The sequence below is a fragment of the Notolepis coatsorum genome, assembly GCF_963971535.1.
Source record: "Notolepis coatsorum genome assembly, chromosome: 1".
Taxonomy (NCBI): Eukaryota; Metazoa; Chordata; class Actinopteri; order Aulopiformes; family Paralepididae; genus Notolepis; species Notolepis coatsorum.
Window position 1 is genome coordinate 156390857 of NC_140165.1, and position 12667 is coordinate 156403523.

Consider the following 12667-nt stretch of genomic DNA (forward strand, 5'->3'; position numbering starts at 1 on the left):
AACCTTACGTCGTAGTCCGGTGCTTTTTTGGAAACATTATAGTCATAACAGATACACCTAGCTGGCTGCTTTGAGCACACAGGGCTAACGTTAGCTAGCAAGCAGCTATAGCTAAAACGCTAACTAGAAGCTAACCACTGTATACAGTTCCAGTAGACTAACATTACACCTCTGTGATTTAAATGTGTCCTTAGTAACTTATACTTGAGGGTTGTACTAGGGTTGGATGCAGTTCCCCGTTGGTCAGTCTGTCTGTTTTCCATCTTCTGCTGTGTTTAACGTTATCTGTTTGCGAGTGCTCCTGATGGCTAGCCTAGTACCGCGGGACTTTTATTATTATATGTCCGCGGGTTGGCCAGTACTGCGCAAACGTTTATTAAACATTATATGTCCGCGGGTGGTCTTGTGCAGTGCTCTCGTGGCACTGTCAACTAAAGCGAACACTCAGAAGACGCGCACCGTTTGCCAGTGCAGTGATTGCAGAATGTTTTATTTTTTTGTATACTCGCCAGCAGGGGAGGAAACTAACTTTTTGGCTTACCAGCCAACTGGCGGGTATCTGATTTTTTTTACCAGCCAAACGTAAAAAATACCAGCATTTGGCCAGTAAAGTGGCCTAATTTCCTCCCCTGCATGGAAATAATAATAATAATAACAAATAATCATCGTCATAGACAGGTATAATGTTCAGCCCAGGCTTGATTACACAAGTGAGATAACTATGACTATATATTCAGAACCGTTGAACGGTGAACAGCTACAGTTACTAAAATTCATCCAAAGTTTCCTTATTAATGTGAAACGGTGCTGCGGCAAAAAAAGACATCCCTGTCAATACCCCGTTTTCACTGAAAAGACAGGAAGAAACCCAGGAGAGTGTTTCTCGATAGCAGAAGAAAAGAAATGGAAACGCCCTTCAGAATGTTTCCCACAAAAGGCGAAACGGGATACGTCGCCCGCAGGCCTTTTCAAAAGGACTACAATAAAATGTGTCAAAAGAGGAAAGAACAGGTCCTCAGCAATTATAGTCTAGGGCTGAAAAAAACAATTGCCATCTTAGAAGATTTATTTACGTTTGTTGTTGACAGGATATGTTTTTCTTATAGATCAAAATAACCCCGAACGAGCCCCCAAACTGCTCAGCCTGCTGCTGCTATTTAGAACTTTTCTTTTCAGATTTGACAATATTCTCTTTTGTAATGGTTATCTTGGGCAGCGCAGCCCAAACATGTTGGCATGAAGGGCCAAGGGCCAAAATGTAACATCGGTGACGGGCCGTGGGCCAAATAACACACTGGACATTGACAATTGAATAAATGTAACAAGTAAATTACAGTGTCTTAGATCTAATGTCTAAGTGTGATTTTCCCGGAAAAAACAGACACCCAGTTAATAATACTTAGTAATGCTGCATAGGCAAGGGCTTTCATCAGTGGGCCATGCGCTCATTCACCATTGTGTTACCTCATTCTGCGATAGATAGTGACTTAGCAGACATTTATTTAAATGGAGATCTTCGAGATTACTTTAAATTGCATCAAAATAGAACTAAAACTGAATATCTAATCAATTCTCTGGAACCCATTGGAAGGCCAAAAAGAATGTCGAGGAGGGCCGGATTTGGACCGCATGTCTTACATTGGGCAGCCTTGTTGTTTGTATCCTCTCTTCCCCAGTACAACTTCCCATCCGCTGATCAGTGAAACTGAAGAGAAAGTGCTGAGGGGCGCCTGTCAGGCTTATTACGAGGGGTTCAAAGTGCCTCACAAAGGCCTTGCCCCACCATCAAACCCTTTCAGGTCTGTTGTCTGGCCAAGAACAAAGACAACCCCCCCCCCCCTCAAAGAGCCATTGGTCTGGCCCCCTGACTGACACGCTTGGTCAGGCCTCTGGAGTACCGGGAGGGGGGGTGGGGGCTAAACCAACAAGAGGCTAGTGCGGTGCCGAGGGGTGCCGGGCAGGGATGATTGACAGGACAGAGATAATCTTATTGAGTATTCAGCCTGCGGCCGTGGTGTTCTCACCCCATAACCTCTCTTGATGTTTCTTTTTTTTGTCCATTGTACCCTGCCCTCGTCCCTTCCCCTATCTCCCTCTTGTCCATTCACTGCTCTCTCTCTCTCTCTCTCTCTCTCTCTCTCTCTCTCTCTCTCTCTCTCTCTCTCTCTCTCTCTCTCCATCATTTCCTCTTTGTTCCTGTTTCATCTCTTGCTTCACTCACTTCCTTCATCCTTCACTCTCCTCAAACTTCTCTGTCATTCACTTCCACCATATTTCCTCCCCCCCACACCCACCCACCCTCTCCCCCTCCCTCCCTCCCTGGCTCCAGGAACCCAGACGGGGATGTCCAGCCGTGGTGCTACATCGCCGACCACGAGGACGGGATCTACTGGAGATACTGTGACATCCCCACCTGCCAGAGTAAGAGCATCACAGCGTCTTCACACCCTTCCACCTCCTGCTCCTCTCTCCTCCGCCTCACCGTGCCCTAGGGGGCCTAACAAAAATAATGGTTGGTTTCAGGTTGCCGACCGACCCTGCCGATTTAGGTGCGACCCAATATATTTTATGAGTTTAAAAAAAAAATTATATATTAAAAAAAAAAAAATCATTTTTTTTTTTTTTTTAGAATAAAGTTTCATAGAAATCTTAGTCAAACATTTAGTATTATGGATATTAAACATGCTGGCAGAGTACATGCATCCATGTTGTTGTGAACATTTTAACCCTTTCACTGCCACACGACAGCCGGTTAACCCTTTCACTGTGACAATACAGAAGGTTAGCCCTTTACTATCACACAACCGACGGCGATGCTCCATCATTAGCATCATTAGCTCCGCATCCGCGGAGCTAATGATGCTAATGATGGAGCATCGCCGTCGGTTGTGTGATAGTAAAGGGCTAACCTTCTGTCGTGTGGCAGTGAAAGGGTTAATTAAATAAAGAAATTCCCTATCCATAGTCGCCGTGGGAAAGAATAAAAAAAATAAAAAAATAAAAAAAATTCCCTACCTACCCATGGCCAAACTGACAACCAACCTGAAACCAACTATTATTTTTGTTAGGCCTTAGGGGGCCGTATCACAGAGGCAGAGGCAGAACATGGCTCTGCTCATCTCGCTGCCTGTTATGAAAAGCTTTTAGAGGTTGTCGTCTGGCTATTTACACAGCTATTATCATCTAGAAAAATGTTTCTAATTGCCTCCCGTCATCCCTCCTCCCCTCTGCCATGCGTGCCCGGGCCTGCCCTCCTCGCCTCGCTCCGAGCTGTCAGTCACTGGCTGTGTGTGTGTGTGTGTGTGTGCACGTGTGTGTGTGTGTGTGTGTGTGTGTGTGTGTGTGTGTGTGTGTGTGTTCAGTTCAGTTCAGTTCAGAGTTTTTATTTGCCACACGGAATCATACAATCAGAGTTTCTTCATTACACAATCATACATTTCATTCCATGGACAAAAGGAGCAGGAAGAAGAATAAATCTTATAGTTACCTGCCCCTTATTCCTAACTACTAAACAAGTATTTACTCAATGGTCAGCATACAACCTAATAACATTAAATCGAACAGCGTTTCGGCACTACAGAAGCTAGAGCAAAAACTCAAAATGCACATTGTCGGTATTCATGGTCCACCATGAATGCATGAAAGGGGGGGGGGGGGGGCGGGGGACGTCGTTTCTGATTATTGATTTAGGGATGCTCGATATTGGCTTTTTTACCGATACCGATATACCGATATTGTCCAACTCTTAATTTCCGATACCGATATCAACCAATACCGATATATGCAGAGGGTCCCCCCCCCCCCCAAAAAACTGAATAATTTCAGGTAATTAACATATATATCTCTTGTTGTGGAATTAACACAACATTATGCATACTTTTGACAATAAATAAAATCAGAATTTGTTCTTACTTGCTTGTCTCGTAAATAAAGGTTATAGAAATGTAAAAAATAAATAAAAATAAAAAATAAATATTTGAAAACCGATACCGATATTTTCCAATATCACATTTTAATGCCGATATCGGCCGATAATATCGGTAGGCCGATAATATCGGACAACCCTTACCAATAACCACGTTAGCCTCAGTAGCCACATTCGCTGATCGCCTGGTTGGCCAATGGCTATCAAAGCAAGGCCCGATCAGCATGTAATTTACGTGAAAAAGATCTTACCGTGGGCCGGTTGGATCCCCAAAAGGATCTCCCAGTTATCGATCGCCATCTGGTAGATCAATATGTCCATTGGCTGATGATATATTCCTTTACTGCATAGTGAATTCGGCGTCGCAAAAGGTATTCCAAGCTACAGGCTACACATATAGATTCCAGCTAACAGTAAACTCCCTTCAAAGTAAAAAAAGGCACCGTTCTGCCACAGGGAACACTGCATTATCGAGACAGCGCCCCTACGAGGATCTGGCCGGTAATGCACTTTTCAGAATTCCAAGAGTGGAATGTCCGTGGTTGGCCCTCTACCGTTGGATTCGAAACGGGCGGGAATGTGTTAAGGCTGCTGCGGGGCCCGGGGACCATGTCATCACACCCCTTTAACCTCTGGGTCGCTGAAAATGAGCTGCAATGGATCACCCCACTGTCTGTTTTTAATACCATTGGTTTAGAATAGAATAGCATAGAATAGAAGATCCTGTTTCAGGGTTGCTGTTGCTGTTCTTCTTTGTGTGTGTTCTTCCTTCCGTTTATTTACCCAGGGAAGGTTTTTCTCGTACAGTTACACACATTGACGCCTGGGAGCTGCCCAGTACAACCACAGTCTGACACTGTTGGCCACTAGGAGCTGCCCAGTACAACCACAGTCTGACACTGTTGGCCACTAGGAGCTGCCCAGTACAACCACAGTCTGACACTGTTGGCCACTAGGAGCTGCCCAGTACAACCACAGTCTGACACTGTTGGCCACTAGGAGCTGCCCAGTACAACCACAGTCTGACACTGTTGGCCACTATGAGCTGCCCAGTACAACCACAGTCTGACACTGTTGGCCACTAGGAGCTGCCCCGTACAACCACAGTCTGACACTGTTGACCACTAGGAGCTGCCCAGTACAACCACAGTCTGACACTGTTGACCACTAGGAGCTGCCCAGTACAACCACAGTCTGACACTGTTGGCCACACAAAGCGGCTCCACTGGAGCAGTGATTCGGGGCAGGGACAGTACCTTCCACCCAGATGTCCCTGTGGGTCGATTGATTTCAAACGGACGACCATATGGTCACAAGCCCGTTCCTCTAACGTTTAGACCAATATGCTTCTCAACCTTTTCATGTCAAGGGACTTTTGAGAAATCACTATATGCGGTGAAATGATGAAATGTAAACAACTTTTGAAGACACATGTCATCGCTTGAGACACCCATTGTTGCTCTGTTGTTTGGTTGTTGCTATTTTAATCCCTTTGATGCGTTGTAATGTTACAACCTGCCAGCCAGCTGACACTGGCTGAGCTACAAAGCTGCTTTATTTAGCCAACATGGTCTGGTGCTTTGCACCACAGAACATCAGTAATAATAATAATAATAATAATAATAATAATAATAATAATAATAATAATAATAATAATAATAATAATAATAATAATAATAATAATAATAATAATAATAATGATAATACATTTGATTTACTTCATGGAACTTAAAATTGCTTTACAGTAAGGGACGAGGGAAGTGAGCCAAACAACAGACAATCATAACACAAACACACAAGTCTATGTTCTTATAGTGATTCACTATACAGTAGCATTGCTATAGTAATTGGTGCATGTGAAAAAAAACAATACTATATTTCTAGTGTATTTCCTTATTTCCTTCAGTAGTAGCTGCCTCCCTCCCCCACCCCATCCCCATTTCCACCTCAGTCCAGTATGCGTGACTAAAGCCTAGTCTCTGAATGGCCAAGGATCCATTAACCCATCTAATAATGTGTGTCCGGCTGGATGGACAACTTAGGCCTGTGTGTGTGTGTGTCCATGTATTATGTCTCATTGTGCATAGAGGTAGAGCTACAGTATAGTGTATGTGCACTTGTGTGTGCATGCGTGCGTGCGAGCATGAGTTTTTGTGAGTGTTCCTGTATAGAGCTGGGTGATATGACCTGAAATCACGGTAGATGATCAAATGAACCTCAGTAACGTTAAATGAAACAATAATTTTAAAGACCATCGTTTTGGTCCTCTGTCAACACTTTTCAAATGTTTGTCTGTCAACATGTTTGTCTTTAAACATGTGATTGGTTGTTGAAGCCTTCATTCAGTTGAATTGAATGGGGCATGTAATGAAAACAGCCATTGCTTTTGCATTTACCTAACATACCCGATATGCGCAAAATGAGGTTGTTAATTTCATAATGAGATTCATAATGTTGGTATCGGTTCATTTTTGGTTTATTGCCCAGCCCTACTCGTTCTTTTAATGTCACCTCTTCATACACGTTCCTCAACCTTACAGCAGCAATTGCACTTATTTAGAATGAAATAGAATATGGCGTCGTCACATAATAAGGCAGTAGAGGTAGCACAAAGTAGCAGCTTAAGTTGTAGCATAAAAATAACGTTAAGAGTAGCATTAAAGATATTGCACAGTATATAATACTGTATGAATATACAAACATACAGTGCAGTGATAATGTAAAATGCAGTGTGTGTGTGTGACTGTGTGTGCAGTAGATGTGCATACAGTATGTGCGTGTGTTTTATTGTTCTATTGATTACTGTGTGTGTGTGTGTGTGTGTGTGTGTGTGTGTGTGTGTGTGTGTGTGTGTGTGTGTGTGTGTGTGTGTGTGTGTGTGTGTGTGTGTGTGTGTGTGTGTGTGTGGATGTATGTGTGTGATTATGTGTGGATAACAACCTGTGTGTGTTTGCAGAGTTTGACTTTCGACTGACCTAATTCACACAAGTGTCCGTTTAGCTGCGTTTGGGTCAATAACCTGTACCTTTGTGTTCTGGGGGGGGGGGGGGGGAGCAGCCCAAACCGCCTCCCCCTGTGTTCAGAGCCCAGTTGATTCCTTATCTCTGGTAAAATCAGGCCACCTTTTGTTCCAGATGGGTTTGCCATGTGCTGGTGCAGTCTTGTTTTTGTCTAGGATCCAGCACAGGCTGGTCGCGTTCTGTAACTCATCCTTGTACCGCGTGTCCCAGATCTCTCGCTAGCGGCTGAGAGCATCGCCCGTATCAAATGGTACCTAATGTGCGCACTACTCTTTTCTGTCTGGGCATTAGGAGCCTTACACCGCCCCCCTCCCTCCCTGTAAAGTAGGAAAGAAAGAAAGAAAGAAAGAAAGAAAGAAAGAAAGAAAGAAAGAAAGAAAGAAAGAAAGAAAGAAAGAAAGAAAGAAAGAAAGAAAGAAAGAAAGAAAAGAAAGAAAGAAAGAAAGAAGAAGAGCTGGGAGCAAGTTACACACTGTGTCATGAAAGTATGCCTGAGACGGTTTCTGCCTCCGGGGCAGCCAGGGAGCTCTCAGACACGAAAGCCCCGTCTCATCTATTGTCAAACCACAAGTGCCACGTGGTGCCTCACCTTCTGGCAATGCCTGCTCTCAATCTTCAGCGTTCAAACGCACCGGCTGCCAAGTGAGGGAGCGCTGATGCTCTGTCAGAGTCCTCCTCAGTCTGGCAGAGAGCGACTCACCACGCCCGTGGTGTGCCAGACAAGGGGCACATTGGTCCTTGTTGTCATTCTGTCAGGCTTTTGTTTAGTCTGCGCCTGCATTTTTGTCTACTTCTCACATGCCTATTGATGTAGTGTTGGTCGTTGGTGGTCATCCACTGAGGAACCGTTGGTCTGTTATCCCGCTGTGGGTCGGGTGATCTGGGGTCATGCCACCCTGGCAGCAGTGACACACCCTGGCAGTGAATGCCAGGCAGGTCATGTTAGGTCGGAAACACACAGTCTGTCAAACTGGATTATAGTGTATGGTTAGACATAATTTACCATCTAATCCCTCACGGCACGAGTTCTCATGTGGTTGACTAATGTAAACATTTCCAATTGACTCATTGCAGATGTTTTACTGCATACATTGTTGTTCCCAGGGTTTGCTGCTGTCGTGCTGGGCCTGCTTTTTTGGTCCCGTTTTCTTACCAATGCCACTAAATGCTCATCTCAGCAGCCTGGTCAACAGGGTAATTTTCCAGTTCAGCACATCCGTCTTGCCGAAATGTAATACGTCTAAATCTACAGGCAAACTACTGTACATTAAACACACAGACAGTATTAAAGTCGAGTTTCTCTCGACTCTTTCATAGAGAAACCTATGATACGTTTTAGTGTCATACTGGTCAGCTCGATGATTATCCAGTGGGGTTAGTCTGACACTCATGCCAACATGTTAGAATCTTTTGCCTTTTTTCTTCTAGTGTGACAATTCCTGCAACATGTTCTTTGACTGGACAGAAATTTGAAGTCCAAACCAAACCCCTCCTCCCTGATCCATGGGGAACCTCATGCCAAGACGGCATGTGGCGATAGGGCTGGGCGATATGGCCTCTAAATGATATCACGATATTTTTTGGCTATGTCACGATACACGATATATATCTTGATATTTCCTCTAAAGTACTTAAAAATGCTTGATTTAACCCTTTGATGCATACAGTCATGCCAACATGATGATTATAATAGTCCCTGCAACATATGTCTGCATTAGACCATGAAGATGCTTTAAAAAATAATTAAATTAAAAGTTTCTAAAAATCTAAAAGAGTAGTCTACTGACACACTAATACAGAAAAGAATGTATTAACATCTAAGACAATTTAGATAAAAACTCTTGGGTGCCTAAGACTTTTGCACAGTAGTGTGTTTTCTATCCACTTTAGCAAAAGATACACACACACACTACTGTGATAAAATAATAATAATTTGTATTATCAGCAATGTTAGAACATCCTACTGGAACATCCTATAATAAAATCTGACATGGTGACCATTGTGAAAGACAGGATTACAGGATGTTATAAACCACCCATTGGCGCCAACTACTTCCGTCAATAGAACGGCAATTTCCGTATCCGCTCTCTCAAATATTCCTGTCTCTAGGATCAACAACAAGTCTTCAAGCTAGCAAGCTACACTCAAGATGCCTGACACTATAGTTGCATCTTGTTCTTAAAGGAACACGCCAACATTATGGGAAATTCACTTAACGTCTTCTCCAGAGTGAGACAAGAAGATACCAATTTCCTCTGTGCATTCAGTAGAAAGCTATCCGGCGTTAGCCTACAGTAGCTTAGCACAATTAATGGAAGTGGATGTTTAGTGGCTATGCCTGGGTCTGAAAATAATAGGCCTATACTTAAGTATATTTTCTGAAAGTAAGTTGTACAATTTAGTGTGTCAAAAGTTGTACTTAAGATGTGCTTAAAGGTAGAATCTGTAATGCTGTCAGCGACCTCTAGGCAAAAGAGCCCTGCTTTCTACATCTTTTATTTTAGTCTGATGTGTCGGTTTGAGTTTAGTAACTTATTTTATTGTGAATTTCTCCAGACCTCTCTTGGCAGAGCTTGATGTGTGGCCAGCAATAGCAACCCCTTCTCTATCTCCACTTAACTTCAACCCACACATCAGATACAAATCAATTCTGATAATGTAAACAAAGTGCAAATACCAAGAGGGGCTCTTTTGCCTAGAAGTCGCTGTTTTTACTATAGTACACTTTTACTAAGTTTACTAAAGTACAACTTAAGTTTTGCTTTTTTTTTTTTTGTTCGATTACACACCATATTAATGACTATCATACTAAATAATGTGCTTTCAATTAGTAAATGATAGCAAAGAAATACCAAAAATAGATTGCTTGCAAGTATACTCTCAGAAAGGTCCATGTGGGTAGAAATATACTTTTAACACACTTTATGTACTAGAAATATACTTTCAGTATGGAAATATTTAAAACATTTCTGACTTGAGAATACTGCATTATTTTTGGCTTTGTTGAGAGTGGCAAAGAAGACTTGGTCTTGAATGGTGTTCCATTGAGATACACTCTAGTTAATGATGTGTGAGGACAGATGAATCAGTGTAGCCTCTGGACAAACTCACCTAGGCCACGAAGGTCCAACCAGTGTAGGTTCCCTAAAACCTAAATAAAAAAAACAGGGTTGGGATCCATTTCACTTTCAATTAATTTGATTCAAAATGTAAAAAGAAATTGCTCGCTGATGACGGAACTTCAATTAACTTTTTTAATTTATATTTTATATTTTTATAATAAATATAGTTTATTTATACAGGAAATTGTAAAAAAGACATTTCACAATATACATTTAAACTGTCCTGACTCAGTTACAAACAAAGGTTTTCAGCAGGTTCCTTTTCTGCAGCACATGAAACAATAATTTATATACAAAACAAATAGGCAGTTGCACTACATACAATCATATAATCCTGACAAAGACATTGCATTATAGACATTGTGGACAGCAAGGACAAACATGCAGTCATAGCAGTCAATACAATCGACAGCATCAACCAAATTAAGACCTAGGAAAGAGTCAGATCAGTGATGTGTTTTCTAGCATCAGATGTTGTTTGTAGGCCTGTTTGAAATGTGAGATGGAGGCTTAATTGCTCTGATGTGGAATGGGATTTCCAAAAAAATTGTGGTGTATGTGTGGGGAAATGATCTTACATACATTCAGTTTTCTTGATGTTAACAGTTAGATGATTAGATTGCAGCCAGTCGTGGAGAAGGTGAAGATCAGAAGATAGTTTTGTGTTTATAACATCAGGGTTTAGATCAGAAAAAAAAGATAACAGTGTCGTCGGTATTAGGCATATAATAAACAGTTTGAATGATTACATACTAGGGATGCACCGAATGGGAAATTCTTGGCCGAAACCGATACCGAAAATAGGAAACAGTTGGCCGAAAACCGAATGCCGAAAATGATTAATATAAATATATATATATAATGTATATATTTTTTAAGCTACCTGATTATGGCAAAACTTAACTTAAATAATATTAATAATAATCACTATTATGGGCCCATAAAACATTTATTCATCACTTTTGAATGCATACATTAATTCCAGACTGACTGCTGAAAGATTGTACAATTAAAAATGTTTCTCTTTGCATACAACAAAATGTGCATTAAAGTCAAGTGCATTTTCTTTTCTCTGTAGGATAACTACAACAAAGTGCATTCAGAACAAAGCCAAGGTGCTTTATAACTGCATAACGATCCTTACATCCATCTCGAAAGTCATGGAAAAAATAGTATACGAACAGATCGAAAAGTACCTCGCGGAAAAAAATCTAATCTACGAATTCCAATCTGGCTTCAGAACATCCCACTCCACTGACACATGCCTTCTCTACTTGAACGACCACATCAAACAAGAGGTGGACGCGGGCAAATACTGCGGCATGGTCATGCTGGACCTACAAAAGGCCTTCGACACTGTCAATCACACCATTCTGATTGACAAGCTAAAAGCAATTGGTTTTGATAGTTTATCAGTGAGCTGGATACAATCCTACCTGGAGGGGAGGGAACAGATGGTGGAAGTAAACGGTACACTATCCCCCCCCTCACAGTGAGCTGTGGTGTTCCACAAGGAAGCATACTAGGACCGCTACTATTCCTAATTTATGCAAATGACATGTCGTCAGCTTGTGACTGCAACTTGTTCCTGTTTGCGGACGACTCAGCCCTGCTGGTCTCTGACAAGAACAAGTTACAGGTTGAAAAAGCCCTCAGCTCGGAACTAGGCAAAATCTGCATATGGCTCGCCGACAACAAACTATCATTACACATGGGCAAAACAGAGTCCATTCTCTTCGGTTCAAATAACAAACTCAGCAAGACCGACGGCTTCTCGGTTACAGTGGGTGACAATATTATCACAAGGAAAGATGAAATTACCTACCTGGGTTCCATCCTAGAGGCTAATCTTTCCTGTGACAAAATGGCATCCAATGTAATAAAAAAAGTCAACCAACGAACGCGATTCTTGTACCGGATCTCCTCTCTGGTAAACAAGAATACCCTGAAGACTCTAGCAGGAGCACTCATTCAAGGGTACTACGACTATGCTTGCACCTCATGGTACCAAAGCACCTCAAAGGCACTAAAAAACAAATTACAAACATCTCAAAACAAGCTAGTCAGACTACTACTTGACCTGACTCCTAGAACCCACCTCACCCCTGCCCACTTTGACAACCTAGGATGGCTTAGAGTAGACGACAGAGTACAGCAACTTGCAATGGGCCTGGTCTACAAGATACACTACGCGACCAAGGTACCCATGTACATGTCAAAATACTTCCCAAAGGTCAGTGAATACCACGATCACAACACCAGAGGGAGCTCCACAAATCATGTAAAACCCAGATTCGGATCAAACAAGGGACTAAACACGTTTCGCAATTATGCCACATCAATGTGGAACGCCCTGCCTAAAGCTGTAAAGGAATGTGAATCACTACCCACCTTCAAAAACACTCTCAAAAAACACCTACGTGAGACTGCAATTCGAAACTGGCCCCTACAAATGTCCTAACCTAGTTGTACAGTAAATGACCAAGTAAGGCTTTGTCAATATTCAAATGTACAGTGTAAAATGTGTGTGTGTCCCCTTCCCAACCCCCCCCCCCCCCCCCCCCACCTCCAATGTACAGCCCTCACCCAACCCACCCAA

The 12667-nt window shown here is 42.4% G+C and overlaps 1 protein-coding gene across 3 annotated transcripts in view; it reads left to right on the forward strand.

Annotated features, from left to right (window-relative positions):
• Positions 1 to 12667, forward strand: part of kremen1 (kringle containing transmembrane protein 1) — a 146339-nt gene that overhangs the window by 59145 nt on the left and 74527 nt on the right. For all 3 annotated transcript variants that reach the window (XM_084335680.1, XM_084335678.1, XM_084335679.1), the window contains exon 3: positions 2330 to 2421. In XM_084335680.1, coding sequence (XP_084191806.1) covers positions 2330 to 2421 — 92 coding nt within the window. The remainder of the gene's footprint in view (positions 1 to 2329; positions 2422 to 12667) is intronic.